At 35.9% G+C, this 19152-nt stretch overlaps 3 protein-coding genes across 4 annotated transcripts; all 3 read left to right on the top strand.

The window, feature by feature from the left end:
* Positions 1-1473: 1473 nt before the first annotated feature.
* On the top strand, positions 1474-4895 carry LOC113712508 (receptor-like protein kinase 7). The gene is made up of 2 exons (XM_027235980.2): positions 1474-4229; positions 4326-4895. Exons 1-2 carry the CDS (start codon positions 1667-1669, stop codon positions 4712-4714), a joined length of 2952 nt encoding a protein of 983 aa, XP_027091781.1. The 5' UTR covers positions 1474-1666; the 3' UTR covers positions 4715-4895.
* A 1590-nt stretch (positions 4896-6485) lies between these two features.
* LOC113710995 (uncharacterized) lies at positions 6486-7860 on the top strand. Of its 2 annotated transcripts, XR_003453055.2 has the most exons (3): positions 6486-6612; positions 6717-6897; positions 7221-7860. XR_003453055.2 is itself a non-coding variant. In XM_072067943.1 (2 exons), the coding sequence occupies exon 2, from the start codon at positions 7229-7231 to the stop codon at positions 7622-7624; it is 396 nt and encodes a 131-aa protein (XP_071924044.1). In that variant the 5' UTR covers positions 6758-6897; positions 7221-7228; the 3' UTR covers positions 7625-7860. The 2 variants fall into 2 exon arrangements, 1 of the variants encoding a protein (XP_071924044.1); XM_072067943.1 differs by lacking the exon at positions 6486-6612 and having other exon boundaries at positions 6758-6897.
* Positions 7861-15523: 7663 nt separating this feature from the next.
* On the top strand, positions 15524-17996 carry LOC113711144 (uncharacterized). Its single transcript, XM_027234320.2, has 2 exons — positions 15524-15882; positions 17002-17996. The coding sequence occupies exons 1-2, from the start codon at positions 15612-15614 to the stop codon at positions 17772-17774; spliced, it is 1044 nt and encodes a 347-aa protein (XP_027090121.1). The 5' UTR covers positions 15524-15611; the 3' UTR covers positions 17775-17996.
* The last annotated feature ends 1156 nt before the right edge of the window (positions 17997-19152 follow it).

The following is a 19152-nucleotide window of genomic DNA, read 5'->3' as shown; positions in this document are numbered from 1 at the left end:
TCATTTTGTATATTGCCAATTTGGATAATAAGCTTAGGATGTACTAGTTATTTTTTGATGGGTATATTAAAAACCAATGGTTGAAGTTATTTCAATGTTATTTTTCTTAAGAATTCATTTACAAAAAGTGATTTAAAAAATGCGATATGCCTGTGTGATAGATACAAACGTAAAAAATCTTAAAAATCAGGAGATGGGTCACTTTTTAGTTAATTTATATCTATTGTCGTATAAATCGTATAGAAGGATTTTCCTTTTCTTAAACTTCTAAACAAGTACGTAGCAAGCAAGGGCTTTGTTTAGATAGAGTATTATTTCAAATAATTATTTGGAATAATTACTGTAACATTTTTTATGATGTGATATATATGAAATAAAAATGTGGTTAGGAATATAAAAATGTAGATTGAGAAATGTATTTATGATGCAATCAAAAAAAAATTTTTTGGAAAAATTTGCTACCCAAACATAGGGAACAATAATATGAGAAATTAAAATAAATGCCCCCTAGGGAACAATAATATGCATATGTCCATTTTTAACTTAAATGTATGCATGTATTATTAGTTACTATTGTAAGGACTCCTAGTTATCAGTTTCTTGGAAAAAGACATTAATTAGCTTCCAAAATTTAGTTCATAGGACAAATGAAACTAGTTGACAGATAAACCTAAAATTAAAAGATTAAGTCGGTCAAACACCCCATTTAACTTCATTTTGTCGTAACTAAAAAGAAAACCGACGGCACTAATATATTAATAATCTCCCACATCTTATTTTTCCAATTTGATATTCACTAAATTAATACACCACTATTGCCACCAAGGTTTTCAAAATCGGGATCCTACCTAGGATCGTTTTTTGATTTGCAAGATCGGATCGTAGGATTGGATCGTAGAATCGGTAGATCCTACAAAAAATATAATAAATTGTCATATTTATAATTTTTAAGTTTGCAATTCATAAATATAGTAACAAATAATGTAATTCATCTGCAATCAATATAATTATATTGTTAATTAAGGTTAATTCATTTCTAAAGGTTCTAAACCATATTAATTTATTATAATAAAGACACAAAACACTAGCACCATGTGATAACTTATAACAAAGATCATTTATTCACTTTAGTGAATTATATGAGTTAAATTTAAAGATTCATCAAATTTTCTAGCTTTGGAATTGGGCTTAATTATTTACATGGATTTAAAGCACTCTGAATATAGTTTACAACGCAACAAACGATACTCAATTTCGAGTTTTTTACACAAAGATATAGTCAAAATACTAAAATTGCTATTTAATTTATTAAAAATAATAGAATCGTATCAAGATCGTAGGTTGGATCGTTACTCTTAATATTAAGATCGTAGGATCATTTACTATCCGGATTGCGAACCTAAAAACTATGATTGCCACTATATTACTTTACTGGAATTAAAAAAAAATCCCAACAAAATTACTAAAAGAAAAACAAAAAGTTGTCATCTTCAAAGGAAAAAGACAACACCACAGTGATGAGTGTGAACACCCCCGCAAACCGCCATCTGTTAAATCCCTCTCCCTCTTGCGAGAAGCATTGCTTTTACTCAAAGCCTATCTGTCCAATATCCACGAAAACCAAACATTCTCTTCGCCGCCAGCCGACCCAAATTCACCGGCCAACATGCCATCGGAGGGACCAATTTCCCGGCCATTTCTCCCAACCCTTTTCCTCCTCCTCTGTCTTTTCTCATTAGCCACCTCAGATGAGCTTCAAACTCTCCTAACCATCAAAACTTCCTTAAAAAACTCGAACACTTTTGTTTTTGATTCCTGGGATGCTAAGATTCCTACATGCAATTTCACAGGAATCACTTGTGACCCTGCCACAAAACTTGTTAAAGAAATTGAACTTTCCAAGCAGAACCTGAGCGGCCAGGTTCCTTTTGCTGCAATATGCCAGCTGAAATCATTGGAAAGGCTTTCTTTGGGGTTCAACTCTTTGTCTGGACAAGTCACAGAGGACTTAAACAAGTGTGTGAATTTGAGATACTTGGATTTGGGCACCAACTTCTTTTATGGTTCTGTACCGGATATTTCGGCCCTGAGCCAACTCATGTACTTGTACATGAATTTGAGCGGATTTTCTGGTACTTTTCCTTGGAATTCTCTTGACAACATGGCCAATCTTGTTGCATTGAGCCTTGGTGACAACCCTTTTGATAGGACACCGTTTCCTCTTGGGGTTGTAAAGCTTAACAAGCTGAATGTACTATATCTATCCAATTGTAGCATTGAAGGGAAAATTCCACCAGGAATTGGGAAACTCACTGAGCTTAGAAACTTGGAATTGTCCCAAAACTATCTTTCTGGTGAAATTCCGGTGGACATTACGAAGCTTCAGAATTTGCGGCAGCTTGAACTTTATGAGAATGAGTTGACCGGGCCATTACCAGTGGGGTTCGGAAATTTAAGCAATCTACAGCGTTTTGATGCTTCCTCCAATCATCTTTCTGGTGACCTTTCAGAAGTAAGGTTTTTGACGAAATTGACGAGTTTACAGCTCTTTGAGAATGAGCTAACTGGAGAATTGCCGGCAGAGCTGGGGGAGTTTAGGAATCTGGTGAATTTTTCCATTTACAGGAACAAGCTGACAGGCCAGATTCCTCCGAGTCTTGGCTCCTGGTCGGACTTCAATTTCATTGATGCATCTGAGAATTTCTTCACAGGTCCAATCCCACCTGACATGTGCAAGAAAGGGGCCATGACGCAGCTCCTACTCCTCCAGAATAACCTCACCGGAGGAATCCCAGAAACCTATGCAAATTGCTTGACCTTAATTCGTTTCAGGGTCAGCAAGAATTTGCTTTCTGGGGTGGTTCCTAAAGGCTTATGGGGGCTACCTAACGTTGGAATGATTGATTTGGCAATGAATCAATTGGTAGGTCCTGTTACTTCTGATGTTGGAGATGCCACATCTTTGGCTCAATTGCTTCTTTCTGATAACCAATTCTCTGGTGAATTGCCATCAGAAATTTCCAAGGCTTCTAAACTGGTTTCTCTTGATTTAAGTAGTAATCAATTTTCTGGTGGGATTCCATCAACAATTGGGGACTTGAAGGAGTTGGACGATCTTTATCTCCAGAACAACAAGTTTTCTGGTTCCATTCCAGACTCTTTGGGCTCTTGCGACTCCCTCAATGTTATTAGTTTGGCTTACAATTCCCTTACAGGTAATATTCCAGCGTCTTTTGGATCTTTACAGACCCTGACTTTTCTAAACTTGTCCAACAATCAGATCTCTGGCCAAATTCCTGGGAGCTTGGCTTCGCTGAAGCTGAGCCTTCTTGATCTTGCTGATAATCGCTTAAGCGGTCCCCTACCTCAGTCTCTCGCCATTGAGGCCTACAATGGCAGTTTTGCTGGAAACCACGGTCTTTGTGGCCAGAACTTCAAGGATTTTCGTCCATGTAAGGCAGATTCTAAAGCTTCAGGGAAGCTCAGAGAGCTTCTAATTTGCATTCTGGCGCTGGGAATTGTAGCCATGCTGGCTTCACTAGCATGTTTCTGGTACCTAAGAAAGAAGGGCTTGAAGGACGGTAATCGATCATGGAAGGAAGATTCATGGGATTTAAAGTCATTCCATGTTTTAAGCTTTACGGAGGATAACATTCTTGATGGAATCAATCAGGATAATTTAATAGGGAAAGGTGGTTCGGGAAATGTGTACAGAATAAGACTAGAAAATGGCATAGAATTGGCCGTGAAGCATATTTGGAATTTGGACTCTGGTGGGAAGAAAAAGATGGAAAGTACTACTCCTATGCTGACAAAGCGCCGGAGCAAATCATCAGAATTTGATGCTGAGGTCCAAACATTGAGCTCTATAAGGCATGTTAATGTGGTGAAATTATACTGCAGCATAAGTAGCGAGGATTCTAGCTTGTTGGTGTATGAATATATGCCAAATGGGAGCTTGTGGGATCGATTGCATACTTGTAAGAAGTTGGCTCTTGACTGGGACTCTAGGTATGAGATAGCTTTGGGTGCAGCAAAAGGATTAGAATACTTGCATCATGGTTGTGATCGGCCGGTCATTCATCGCGATGTCAAGTCCAGTAATATTTTGCTGGATGAGGATCTCAAGCCAAGAATTGCTGATTTTGGGCTAGCAAAGATTGTTCAGGCCAACGCAACCAAAGATTCCACCCATGTTATTGCAGGAACGCATGGTTATATTGCCCCCGGTGAGTAAATTTTCGCGTTCATTTAGTGCTAATTTCCTAATCCATTTCTTGGGTTTGAACTGGATCTAATTTTGAGCCATTGTTTCTGTTATGCAGAATACGGTTACACTCACAAAGTGAATGAAAAAAGTGATGTTTACAGCTTCGGAGTCGTCCTAATGGAGCTCGTAACGGGTAAAAGGCCGATTGAGCCAGAGTTTGGGGACAACAAGGACATAGTCAGCTGGGTAAGCAGCAAGTTGAAGAGCAAAGAAACCGTGTTGAGTATTGTGGACTCGGCTATCTTAGATGGTTACAAAGAAGAGGCTTTAAAGGTCTTGAAAATAGCCATTCTTTGCACCGCCAGACAACCTGTGCAAAGGCCTACCATGAGGACTGTGGTTCATATGTTAGAAGATGCTGAACCTTGTAAACTAGTTGGGATTATTATCAGTAAAGATGATAGTATCATGAGGAAGGAATTGAAGGAGAATGAGAAGGTGTAACTCAAGCCCCCCTAGAAGTATTGTATGATATACCATATTAACCAGAGCCTTTGTATTGTATCATATGGTTAGCTGATGAAAGCTTGGCCAAACTGCCAAATGCTTGCTTGTTGTACAAAGAGAATGCGATTAGGGGCATAGAAAATGGCCCGCTTTTGAATTAGAAATTTGGTTCATATCAGCTGTTATATGCACAGGTCGCCAGTCTGCATAATTGTTGCAGCCCATATTCCCACAGCAGATTTTTCAGTTTTTCTACCCCGTTGGGTGCATTACAGCCTTGATATGAATCAAGTACCGCAACCATTGATTGAAGTGGTCACCAGGGAGGGACTTGAGTCCCTTCTTGGGCAGTAGGTGAAAGTTCACATCTCAGTGGCCATCAAGTTATAGGCGGGGGTTCAATTTTCACCCGCCAAAACATATTTTTTGTCTAGTAAGGTTTGTATATTTGCTAATCCCTAACATAAGTCTCTTTAGACTCTTCCTCTCTTGTAGTTTAAGATAGAATAGCTCATACAATTGTTATCGTTTCTGAAAAAAAAGTACCATGATACATCATCAAAATGGAAGCCCTAAAAGGATCTATAACACACCTAAAAATGCATATAGATGTTCGCGCTCTTCATTTTTTTATCTTTTCTTTCCTCTCACAAACAGATCAAATACAGGTTCGATTAAATATATGTGTTTGGATAGCTCAATTTTACCAATAATATTTGATTTGAATTATAAATACATTTTTCAATTTATCTTTTTATATTTTTTATTATCTTTTTATCTCACACGCAATACATACCAAAAAAAATGTTACAGTAGTTACTTTAAATAATACTATCCAAACACTCATGTAACTTTTGAATAATCATACGCTAGCAACATTCTAATCTCCAAGTTCAATGTCTGAAGTTGGTTCAAGGACGAAATCTTAGTGGGGAAAACGGGACAACACAAGGGCGAGTGCTCAATATCTCACCCCTATTTCGCAGGTTTTTATGACTTTTTGAAGGGTCTGGACAGCGGCGCTCCTCGATTAGGCAATTAGCCGCTAGTGCTCTATTGACTCTATTTAATTTATTTTTTGACCAAATTACTCTTCAATCACAAAACCCACTATCACGTCTTTTCCTACTTTTGAGTTTACATGGCCAACCAAACTCATAAGAACTTGCCATGCGCATTATCTCTGCTGCAAGCCCTCCACTTACACTAGCTTTTACAATCCAGTAATAGCTCCATGACCCCTATACTTACCCGTTAGTCTCGTCTGCCGCATGAAACTCCAATTTGGGGAGGGATCAAATTTATAAAATGCGACTCTGTTAAAGTAGGAGTGGCTTTTGAAGAAGTGTAAGAAATCTTGATTTTTGAGTTGCTACTAATAATGGATGTAGGTTATGAACTTCTTCATGGTTTCTAGCAGCAAAAACAAGTATGTATAAGCCAAAAATTAATCGAATAAACAATTTGAACTTGGATTCTCTGTGTCTACGTTTAGCCCCGAGACCATAGGTCGTTTACAAAATTCTTACAAATTATTCACCAATACACGATCGATCTTTTGTGATGAAATAATTCATTCTTATCAAGTAAACCAACTTGCGTGTGTCAGTTCTAATTATTTTTCAGTGGAATCCTCCAATTCTAACCTTCAATGCAATTTTTTTTTGGTTTTTTTGGGTTGAGAAAAATCAATTACACAGCCCGCCCAGTTGTAAAAGCCCACCCAAAAACCCTTTCTAACAAACATGGCCAAACAACTAAAGCCCACTAACCCAATGCCCCATGCCCACTTGTCCTTCCATCGTCTCCTTTTCCCCTTCTCATTTTGTCCCACGCCCACCCACTGGCTGGTTCTTGCAGCGGTTTCTGAGGAGACAAGTTTGGGCTAAAGATTGGTATGGAGATTAATTGCTTCTTATCGTTTTGGTAAATTTTTCTTGCCTTGAATTTTTATCCAATGGGGTTTACTGTTCTCCTTCCATTAATTTTAAATAAGCAGAAAGGTTTCCTCGATTTGATCTTCGGTGGAAGCGGGTCCTTTGGGCTGCATCTTTTCCCTCTTACCCCTAATTCCTCCGACGGCCAGTTGCCGCCGATTCTTCAGTCTCGCCTTGTAGGGCATCGTTCTCGGTGCAGCCAGCCAAGTTCTGGTGGCGACTCAGCTGAATCGGATATAACTTGTGAGTTTCAATCTCCTCATCCGCTCACCTCTATAGCGAATCTTTTTTATTATGAATTCGTTTTCTTTTTTGGTAATGCATTTCTAGTTGATCACGATTGGTGTATTATACAGTGAGTGATTGATGGTTTTCACAAATACTTTATTAGCTTCTTGAATAAGTAACCATTGTCCAATTTGTTTTAGAGGTTAAACATCATTATAGATTAAGGGGATAATGTAAAGAAATACTAAATATGTATAGCACCAAAAGAAAAAAAAAGGTGTAAAGCATGGACCAGCTTCGTTGATCTTTGTAATAATTGTGGCTGGCTGGTGGAACAGGAAAAGTCATGGCCGGTAATTGTCTTAGAGCATTTAGAAGTGCCGGGGTCCCCAAGGAGGTACTTGGAGTAGGGGGCTGCCGAACATTTTCTGCTGGGAGTGGGAAAGCAAAGAAGGGTTCTAAAGGCGCTGCTGATGCTCCAAAGGAATCAACCCTTAGCAAAGAAGTGAAATCCACTACGGTTGTTGGTGCCAATATTCTCAAGGATGGAGCAGACCCGAAGATCTTGCCAGACTCGGAGTATCCTGAATGGCTGTCACACCTGCTTGATAAACGCCCAGCACTCAGTGAGCTAAGAAGGAAAGACCTGGAAACTCTTCCTTACGAGGACCTAAAACGTTTTGTCAAACTGGACAATCGAGCAAGGATCAAGGAAAATAATTCCATCAAAGCCAAGAACTGAGGTTACTGAGCTGCTGCTGCTGTTTACAAAAGGTCCATGTACTGTACTCCTGTTAGAGATTTAAGTAGTTGATCTCAACAGAGGATTCCCCTGTTGGTAGTTTGTTTGGGTATTGCGTTTATCCTGATGCTGTTCAAACTTTGGTAAGGTCTGCTGGAGTAAATAACTTTGCAAGTTGCTGCAGCAAATCTGGTTATGACTTTTAAAGTGACAAATTTTCTCTTTTTCTACAAGAATGCAGACTTTGCCAGTGTCTTCTTGATTTTCTTACCACCCTCCTAAAACAGAAAATGTAGAAATTGGTTCCACTTCACTATAATGCCGGAGGGCATTGCTGCGTGCATATAGTTCCACTTCCAGGTAGCGTCTTGGCCATGTGTTAGGATTTTCTTACTTCTCCTACGAACCCGGAATATGAGATTGCATCTTTGATTATAGCATTCAGTGTCAAAATGGATGATTGGTGGTTGATGCCCTCCCTCTCCCATTCCTCTCCCTCCACCTCCAGTAATCAATTTCGTCCCACTTTGACTCTGGCTGGTTGGCTTTCAATTCTAGGTGGAGCAAGTACTGGGAAGTTCGTACTAGGAGTATATTATAGATGAACACAATTTTGGCTCGTTTAACAGACTTGTGCGTTTGGATTGAGGGATTTGAGTAAAAGTTTAAATTCCTCTCAAATCCCTCTAAGTAGTTTGGATGACTTGGGAGGTACTTGAATTTGTAATCCGTCAATTATTTTAGTGTTCAAATGTATTTAAGTAATTGGTGGATAACAAATCCAAACCCCGTCCAAATGATCCAAGCAACATGAAGGATTTGATTCAAATCCTTCGTCAAATTATTCAATCCAAATGTAGCATCCATAAATTAGAATGCGGAAGCTCATTATTGATCAACAAAGTATCATCAAGTGTTAAAAACTTCCAATGGCCTATAAGGGCCCAAAATCGACTAACCATTCAGAGATGTCAATATTCTCAATGCACCCCAGCTTCTTGCAATTTGCAACCAATTTCAGTGTAGTACGAGAAATCGAATTGGCACTCCCTAGACCAGCTAACTTGACAAGACACACCTTGAGAGGGACCTCTTCAATAGAGCAAAAAGACTGAGACTGCTTAGCTATGGTTGATGTCAGTACCAAAATCCATGAAGCGTTAAAGCAAGAAAAAAAAAAAAAGGCAATTGCCTAGTGAGCCACGAGAGACGGAGAAACTGAGAATTTAATTGTTGCAAAGAGGATTCAATCTTCTAATTTGGGCCTAAGGAATTTTATAAATTGTGCTCAAGTGGGCTAAAAATTTGTTGATTAGTTGTTTCTCAGAGAAATGCCGGGTGGTAATACGTTCTTGCTTATTTTAATACTACTTCTCAACGTGGAAAATCGAAGAAACTCCACTTTTGTTGTAGCTTTTGAAGTCTCTAAACGTAGCTTTCTAGTGGATGTGTCGCTGTGGTTGTTGATTTCGTAACTTCCCATATAGTTATTCCTGATTGGGGAGAGAAATGTTGAGGAATCCTCTAAAGAGCCATGATCAATTCACAAAGTTACAGCCTTTAAATCGACAGATCCCCGTAAACTTGTATATTTTGGCACTCTTGATAATCCTTCTCTGAAATGTAGGATGAGCCAAAAGAGGGAAACTGAATGTGTTAATGCAATAACTGCGGTATTCTCTGAACATATTACCTCTTCGTTTAGAAGTCAAAACATCAAACAGCCTAAACAGCCTATCGAAACCAGGTTCATCAACGGGGAGACACAAATCGAATCAAAACATTAGCTCGACTTTCAATAATAGCTGCAAGCATGAGAACAAAAGCTCATTCAATATTCTTCCTTTTCTTCTTCCTCCTGTTCATCAAAAAGTTCCTTCAAAAATATGTTCACTTCACCAAAATATTTGATGACAAGTTTTAGTTTATCTCGTTGACCCGCCTGCTGGACAGCATCCTCAGGGATTAAGCAGTGGACAGGAGTGTACCAATTAGGGTCGGTCTGTCCTTGCTTGTCCACAGTAGTATACCACTCTAAACCTTCTGAGTTTCGACTGATCAAAACCTTTGCACAATCTTTCATCTCTCCAAAATGTCGGACATCTTTCAGAGATCAAGTGCAGAAATTATTATGAGATGGAAATCCCGACAATCAGCCATGGTGGCTGATGATTTGGCCGGGTGGAATCTAATGTTGAAGAAGAAGTACTGGTATTTCAAGATAGGAAAGAAATATTTGAGTTACTATTAGCAATATTAGAGGATGTTAGGTAATGAACTTGATCTGCATGGTTTGTTGCAGGAAAAACAAGTTTATATAGGCGAAAGATAAATGTGGAAAAGTTCAGCGCGGTAATTAGTTTGGAATTGGTTCCTCTTATTTTTGTGCACTTGGCAAGATTCCTATGCTAATTGACGTGGGTTGTGAAGGTCTTGATTATAATCAGTCTTTGCATGTATCGTGGGAAAAATGCATGTTCATGTTTGAATTGCCATTTTCTTCCAAAAAAAATGTTTACGTTTTCGTAAATATATTTGTAATCATTTTTTTTACCTCATATATATATATATATATATATATCAAATTATTATAGTATATATTTTTTACAAAAATTCTAAAAAATAATAATGCAAACGAGCGATAGTTGACTCAGAGATGACTTTGACTTTAGTTGGGATCTAGAAAACAATTTCAATATGAGCTTCTATTGTTATAACATGTGTGAACGCTGATGAAATTCATCAAAATATTCGGGTATTTTATTTTTCAATATGTGTGAACTCGAGCAACATGAACAAGGATTTTACATACCTTGAGAGTACAATTTACTAAATGCAATCAATCAAAAATATATTTCAACTTTGATCAACACCCAACTCAATTGATAGAAATATTAGCAAGGTGATTGTGAGTTCTATACTTGAACGCCTTTTCTTCATTCCTTATTATAGAGCTTAGAGTTCTCTCTTGAGCTCAAAATTTTTTTTTTAAAAAAATAATCTCAATAACTAATTGATAGAGTTGCTCAAAAATGAAAATTTAAAAATAAAATTAATTTAAAAATAGAGGGATAATTTTGTCTCTTAGAGGGTAAAGTAATTAAGGAAAAAAAATAAAATTTAGAGGATAAACTACATATCTGACCGTAGGGGGAGTTCTTGTGATTAACTCATAACATGAAAATCAAGTTGAGAACCAACGTTTTTCAACGACCATAAGATAGCAACTCTCTTGTTCAAGGTATACATATCCATGTCAGATTAGAAAAACATGACAATGTGCTTACGGTAGACTGAGGGATTTGCAATTTACAATTTTCATGACTAATCAAATGTGAGAGGAAAGATGGAACCTAGCTATTTATCTCGCTCAAGCACCTAGAATAAAAGCTTAAAATGGTTAATTAAACTTGAAACATTTAATCCGGAGAAATTCTAAGTGGAACCTCCCAAGAAGCAGCACCACCCACATTCAAGAATCAAAACATTAATAAATTCGAGTATTCAACTACGAAGGACGAGAATTCAGACAAAGAGATCGGGGGTGTAGACAATCATGTAAATTGGCTGCAAGCCTTCCAAAATTAAGACAAAAAAAATGATATTAGCATTAAAAAAAAAAAATCTCTAACACTCCATCCTCCCTTTGAAAGTATAAAAAGGGATGGAGTGTTAGACATTTTTAGAATTGCTAGTAACATTTCCCAAAAGGAATATAGAATAGTTCTCTGTTAGTTTATAGCCTGATGAATATCGAAATAAAACACTGAGTTTTGGTTCAGTAATCACTAAAAAGGGACTAAATCCCTTTTTGAACTACATGGGTTTGAACCCCATTTGCCTTACCTACAGTGAAAAAAATTTAAACGATATGCTAGAACATCCTTTCCTATTACCCTTATATACAGTCTCTTTAGACTCCCTTCTCGATAAATTAGGATATATTAAATTATAAAAATATTATTGTTACCCTAAAAAAAAAAAAAGAATACCAAAATAGGCTCCATAAAATCCACAAACTGATCTAGTAAATTCAATTGGGCTTTGTGTTGTCGGTCTGTAAAGGATAGGTAATTGGGCTTGGTTACAACAAAGTAGACCATCGTCGTAGAGGCTTCTGGACTTTGGCATGTAAATCTTCCGCGCATTTGTCCACAAAAGATAGTTTTCGCATATTTATATTTAGAGTTAGAAAAATCGTTCAAAACATTCGTGCATTATTTTTATCCATTATTTTTAAAATACTATTGTACATCACTTTAAAAATCAATTGAGTCAAATTTGTCGTTAACCTAGGTTTTCGATCATTTTTTAGCCTGAATCTATCATATGATCCGGATGTAATCATTTTTTTAGGTGTAAAAAGATCAAATCTTAGTATTTTAAGAGTAAAAATGATTGTGGGTCGGGTCATTTGTTTATCCACAAACATGAAAAGGAATATGAGGTGGGTAATTTGTATAACAAAATATGGGATTGAATGTTTTTACACTTAAAAAATGATTATGTGCCTGTTATGCATTGGATTCAGACTAAAAAATAGTCAAAAATTTAGATTTGAATCAAATTTTACAACTTGATTTAGATAAGGACATAAGATCAGTTTTTTAAAAGTAAATGACGAAAATATTCATTTGACAAAACGTGAAGTACGTTGTAAACAATTTTACAAAAAAGCAACTTTAAAAAATATGATATGCCTAGGAAATGAGCCATCATTGATTAAATGTTTTACATGTAAGTCGTATATCGTTTAGAAAAGGATTTTCCTTGTATATTTGTTATGAAAATTATATAGTTGTCTTTTCATCATCACAGGTTTAGCCAAAGTATTAATACATTTTATCAAGGCACATATGTTATTTTCGTGCAAATGTGCAACACATCCATCTGAAATGATGACTAGATTGTACTTTTCATAGTTGATCAGCATCGAATTGGGTAAAGCTGCAAAGTTTGACAGCTGAAAATTAACCTAACCAGACCAAGAGGAGTAGGGGAAAGTGAGAAACATGTAATATTTGGGGGTGCATTTTTATTATATTCATTTGAGGGTGCAGTTTGTTCAACGTACCTTCTTTTCTTTTTGTAAAAAATACCTATAAATCTGTACCATATATATATATATATATATATATATATATATATACATATATATATAATTCCAGCAACTCAGCTTTGGCTCTTTCATATTCGCAACAGTTGCAATTTTGGTAAAGCAGTTGCACCAGTCATCAATTCACAACCCAATAAAAGAAGTTTCGTTCATTAAAATCTGATGTAATTATTTTGCGAGTCCTGGCTGCTCTGAGACTCTGGTTTCGGATAAATGGCAGATGCAACGTCTTACCAAACCAAACACGTGAAAATTAGTTCTACTTATACGTTTGGGACTCTTTTTCTTCTCTGTTCCTCGTTTTTGTTCTTTTCCCCTTTTCTTCCTTCTTGTTTGTTTTCTGCTTTTTACTCTTTCGCACAAGAGATTCTTCTTCCTTAATTGAACTGTTTCTGGAAAGGGAAAATCGTCTAAAACGTCCATCATATTTTATAAAATGATTTTTTTTATCCCTTATTTTTAAAAGTGTAATTTTATATCCTTTACATATTCACATCGATCAAATTTAGTCCCTAACTAGGTTTCCGATCATTTTTTGGCCGGAATCCATTACGTGCAAGGCACGTGATTATTTTTGAAGGATAAATTTATCAAATTATGTTTTACATAATCTCATCTATAGTTCTCCACATTTTATAAAACAAATTTTTTCGTCCCTCACATTTTATAAAATAATTTTTTCATCCCTCACATTTCACAAAATGAATTTCTCCATCCCTCACATTTCTAAAAATGAATTTTTCATTTCAAAATGAATTAGTGAGGGATTTAAATATTCATTTTTTGAAATGTGAGGGATGGAGAAATTCATTTTGTGAAATGTGAGGGATGAAAAAAATCATTTTATAAAATGTGAGGGTATTTTATAAAATGTGGAGGACTATAAATCAGATTATGTAAAATATAATTTGACAAATTTACCCTTCAAAAATGATCACGTGCCTTGCACATAATGGATTCCGGCCAAAAAATGATCGGAAACCTAATTAGGGACTAAATTTGACCGATGTAAATATGTAAATGACATAAAATTACACTTTTAAAAGTGAGGGACGAAAAAAATTATTTTATAAAATGTGAGAGATGTTTTGGACGATTTTCCCTCCTAGAAAATAATTATACGACTACTTGTGTTTCTGCGGTCTTTGATATGCCTAATGCCACATGATGCAAGGACAGGATGTGTACTCTTAAGTCTTTAATTATTAGTTAACCTTGACCTCTAATACTTCACAATTCTAATTAACTTTGAATTGATGTCACATATCATTCCTTTTTTGCAGAAGTTTCCTTCTCTAACAAGTCACAGCCTTTTTTTTTATTATTATTATTATTTAAGTTCTTTGAAATTTGACTTTGATTAGGGGAATTTATTACTGTTGATGATAGTTTGCTTTTTCCAGCCATTATCATGATGGACAACTACTTTCTGAATCATGGTACCCACCACAGGTTGTTAGGTGATGTTTCGATTAAGACCTTAGTTTTGTGGCCTTCATTATCAGACAAGTACTATTGTGACTTGTAACTTCCTCATAAACATGATATTAATATCATGTAATAATAGCTAAATCCATGTACATCTGAAAGACAAATTACGAAATCTATATAAAAGGCCATCAAGATTCAACCTAACTATTAAAAACATTAGTCAAGTGATCATGATACCTAGGGGTGGCAATTTTCGACACGACTTGAAAACACGACACGAACCTAACATGAAATTAATGGGTTTGAGTTGAGGTTTCGGGAATTTGGGTCAGAATCGGGTTGAACCCGATGAACCCGAAAAGAAAACAGGTCAATTTCGGGTCAATTCGTGGTGACCTGATATGACCCGATATGACCCGTTTATAAATTAAAAAAATTTAATAAACATAAAAATAATTTTATCTAACTAAACTAAGTTATTCTTTTTTTCAAAGGCATTAATTATTTAATCGTAAATGAATTTATTTAATTTGTGTGAAGTTGAAATTATTATATTTGGACAAATAATATATTATATTATTTTTTACTTTTATACTGTTTTAATTTATTTTATATTTTGTTTGGGATAAAACACTTTTACGGTGTTTAATTTATTTTAGATTTGGTTTGGAATTATTTATTTAAATTTTTATTACTTGATTATGTAATTAGTTTTGTGAGAAATTAATTTTATTAGAAATTACAGTGATAAATTAATAAATTAAAATTAAATTTCGGGTCGACCCGCCAACCTGAAATTTTCGGGTTCGGATCAATATACCTGACCTGTCACGGGTTGACGGGTCAGGTTCGGGTCAATAAATTTTCTGACGGGTCGGGTCAGACCCGATTCCCCAACCTGATTTGGACCCGAATTGCCGCCCCTAGCACGATACCTGTGATTCGACTATCAAATTCTCTCACATTTTTTGTTTGGAGCGTCCCTTTGAACCAAAAAAAAAGGAAAAATCTATCTAAAGGAAAAAACAAATTTAGAAGTTGAAAAGAACAAAAGGCCATTTAGGAAAAAAAAAAAAACAAGATCCTAGCTTTAGAATCTAGTTAGCTATTTCCCAAAAAAGAATCTAGTCATTTAATTGTACAATAGGTAAATATTTCTATTTAAGAAAATGTTTCTAGTGCTTGTTTCTCTTTAAGAACATGTTTCTAGTGCTTGTTTAGTGTAATATACCTCATTAATTAAATAATTCAATTATTGGGATTGGAATTCTTGGCATTTATTTAGCACAAGGTTTACCTTTATTTATTTTTTCTTTTTTACGGAAACTTGCCACTAATTAAATGATAGTAGAGATTACAGCCAAAACTCCCCTCTTGTAAACATTGGGACTCCCAATTCCGAAAATATTCTGTGCAAAACTGCTGCTCGAAGTCTTCACTATGGACAGCTACTACGCTCTGCTCAGTTCAATCCACTCTAACGTCAGCAATTTCCGGCAGATGTTGTCCAACTTCGGCGTTTCCCTATACCTGCAGACGATCTTTATTTGGTCCATCCCCTTCATCTTCTTCCTTCTAGCTGCCACGGCACCCGTGTGGCTTCTTTTTTCTAACAAAAATGTGCAGAAGAAGAAGACAATCAAGAAGGTCCCTGCTGGAGACCCCTCGGAAACTTTGCACCGGAAATATAATGGGAACCATGTGTTTGATGGTATCATTTAATTTGTTCTTCTGTTTTGGGACTTAAGTGATACTTTTAATTCATTCTTGAAAAATTAAAACACAAAAATGGATTTTTTTTTTTTAAATTTCTGTGCTTATTCCCATGGTTTGTAGGTGAATTTGGTTGTTGATGGTACAATTTCGCAGCTTCAATTTTTTTCCCTTTTCTTTGTTATTTCCTGTTATGATCTTTATATGTTCTGTTCTTGGTAATTTTTGTACTATCTAGAACAAAGTACTGCCTTGCAGCAAAACTTGTCAGTGGGGATGTACTTTTGCAGTTTTGTTTTGCTAGCTACAAATTTTTTGTCTTAGAATCACAGTCTGTTTAAAGGACATGACCGAGATTAAGTACCGTGACGTGAGCTGTATTTTCAAAAGGATGAAGGCTTTGAACAACTTTTAGTACTACAATGCAGTAAAATGAAATGCTCGCTATTCTAGGATACTTATGATTTGATAACGTTATTTGTGCTTTTGGTGGTGGTGGTGGGGGGTGGTGGAGGGTGAGGATGATGGATCACAAACAGGAATTTGCAATTTTATGAACCAGAGCTACAATCACCTATTAAAATCCTGCTTGCAAGTGTTTGCTCAAAAACCAATTCAGGGAGCCAATTTTTTTTCTTTGCCTCATCAGCCAGCTTCAGCTTTCACTATAATCAGCTCCCTCATTAAAAATGCCTCGATGGAGGAAGTTTAAATTTAGCTTGTTGAATTTGAAGGTTATGCCTTTGATTTAGTCTTTTTATGAAATTTCAGCTGCATCTACATTTGCCTTCAGTGGTTATGGTTTGTCCATGTAATGAGAGGCAGAAACAATGTCAGGTTTATTGCCGTATGCAAAACTGCAATCTCCTGTATCAGATGCTTTTTAATGTTGTTTGCAAAGTGTTACTTGTTGTTGGTTCTTATGCACAAAAGCTTACCACTCCACCAGCCTTTTGTTGCTTTCTTTCTCTTCAATTGAAATGACAGGAAGATAGTGAAAGGATAAGCTGAGAAAGGAACAATATTTTTTCTGCAAGCAATTTAGTTTCTGTTATTTGATTCTTTGACTTGTTTTCGGTTGTATGGTAGAAAAAAATGGTGGGTTTTCATTTTTCAGATTCCAAGTACTCGATGGAATTGCAGATCCAGGAAGTTTTGCTAGCCTCTCTCTCTTCTGATACTGCAAGTACTGCATCTTCATCTAGCCAAGGAAGGATAGAAGACGTGGATTCAAGGCAAGTCAAGATTGATAATGATGTGGATAATGCATCCCAAATCTTCTGTGGAATATGTATGGAAGCTAAAGAAAGTTGGGAGATGTTCAGAAATGATACTTGTGACCATTCGTTTTGTTATGAATGCACAAGTCAGCATATTGTGGCAAAGATCCAAGACAACTTGAAAATCATTAGTTGTCCAGGAGCAGATTGCAAGGCAACATTAGATTTTAACATATGTAGGCTGATGATCCCGAAAGATGTCCTGGTTAAGTGGGATGAGTTCCTATGTCAGTCATTGATCCCCAACTCTCAGAAATTGTTCTGTCCTTTCCGTGATTGTTCAGCCATGTTGATACACGATTCTGGGGAAGTCATAAAGGAGATAAAGTGTCCTGCATGCCGGAGATCATTCTGTGCACAATGTCATGTGCCATGGCATTCAGAATTTAAATGCAAGGAGTTCCAGAAGCTGAATGCCAAGAAGGGAGGAAAGGATGATGGTCTGTTCAAGCTACTCGCTAAGAAGAAAAGCTGGCAGAAATGTCCTAGTTGCAAAATGCACGTGGAAAAAATCGAGGGTTGTATTCACATCACTTGTCGCTGCAGCTATGAATTCTGCTACAGATGTGGATCAAAATGGACTTCATCTCATGTCTGCAAAAAGTCGTAAACTGCTAGAAGAGCTTGAGGCTGGAGATGCATAAGGGCTAAGAATAGTCGTGAATTGTTAGGATGACGGATCAATTTTCGTTTTCTTTTTTTGGTTAATTTTCACTAAGTTATGTTGAAAGGGACACTGTACAGAGTTAACAGATCAATATGAATTCAGGACTACAGAGCCTGTACAGGTAGGTTTACTCTTGAGTTAATAACAGATCCGGATATTGGAGAATAGGTGTTGGAACAACAACAAAGAGAATACTATAAAATGACTGCAAAACTAATGAGAAGTCTTCAAATCAAGGCGTCATTACAACTCACTTTCCTTAAGGTTTTATTATTCCACTATAATGTGTAAGAGATTAAGGGTGAATATCTTTTAGAATAAGATGAACTTTGATTGCAAAATTCTGCACTAAATTGTTACAATCCTCAAAGAACAAAGAAGAGGTGAGCAGAAATTTTTATAGAATTTGTAAATCTTTTTGTCTATAACTAAAAGATCACAAATTGATCTGCATAAATAACGTTTCATATCCCCTAAATAGTTATTATTCGTTAGAAACATGTTTAGAGTTGCATCTTTTTAAATGACGGTTGAAACTTGAAAGGTTACGAATGAAATGTAAAAAGCTACTTTTAGAATTCTGCCCGGATTTTCAATATTTAAAAATATTCTAACAATCTCCCACCATTTTTAACATATTGAAAATTTTTTTACGAATAACTAAAAAATTCTAATAATCTATGCATAAACAATGGTATCTTTCAATTGAACCACCATCTCAGTGTTTATTGATTATAACTTGTTAATACTTCTTGGTAGATAAGTTTCGAACAAAAAATATATGCAACAAGTCACATAAATGAATACATACAAATTCACTTCTGTTCAATTTGTGTATACAAGTGATACATTAGGCTTTGTATCCCTATCTTTTTATGAATGTGTTCAAAGTTAAGTCCAAAATTTTTTGGATGCCATCAATCCAACATTCATATAAGCAAACTCTTAATGCCCCGTCATTTGTAGCATTTTACAAGACTTGTTAAGAATTCTAAATGCACCTTCCAATTTCAAACGGAAAAAATCACACTACACCTTTCAGCATCTTTTGTAGTGTTCAAACCACTATATCAATATACTTTCACTCGTTGAATTCAAGGTTTGTTATTATAACTAGTGTTGAATTAAGATTCCATTGTTAGTGATTCTTGGATTGGATTTCAATCCCATCCCTTTGGATATTTTAATCACCACTTCTTTTGTTCTCTTACATTCTAAACTCTTCCTCAACACGAAAAGTGTTAGCAAGACTTTCATGAACGATCTCTCCTTTTTAATGTTTGAGATTTCTCTTGAAATCCTTCCAAGAGGGTGGTAGTTT

This window comes from Coffea arabica, chromosome 10e (genome assembly GCF_036785885.1).
Source record: "Coffea arabica cultivar ET-39 chromosome 10e, Coffea Arabica ET-39 HiFi, whole genome shotgun sequence".
In the NCBI taxonomy this organism is placed as follows: Eukaryota; Viridiplantae; Streptophyta; class Magnoliopsida; order Gentianales; family Rubiaceae; genus Coffea; species Coffea arabica.
This window is presented reverse-complemented; position numbering and strand designations above follow the sequence as displayed.

Excerpts from the sequence above, each read along its gene's own strand:
- LOC113711144 (XM_027234320.2), top strand. The coding sequence starts at position 15,612 with ATGGACAGCTACTACGCTCTGCTCAGTTCAATCCACTCTAACGTCAGC. Across the intron at positions 15,883-17,001 it reads TGGGAACCATGTGTTTGATG|ATTCCAAGTACTCGATGGAA; the intron begins GTATCATTTAAT and ends TTCATTTTTCAG.
- LOC113710995 (XM_072067943.1), top strand. The coding sequence starts at position 7,229 with ATGGCCGGTAATTGTCTTAGAGCATTTAGAAGTGCCGGGGTCCCCAAG.
- LOC113712508 (XM_027235980.2), top strand. The coding sequence starts at position 1,667 with ATGCCATCGGAGGGACCAATTTCCCGGCCATTTCTCCCAACCCTTTTC. Across the intron at positions 4,230-4,325 it reads GCATGGTTATATTGCCCCCG|AATACGGTTACACTCACAAA; the intron begins GTGAGTAAATTT and ends TCTGTTATGCAG.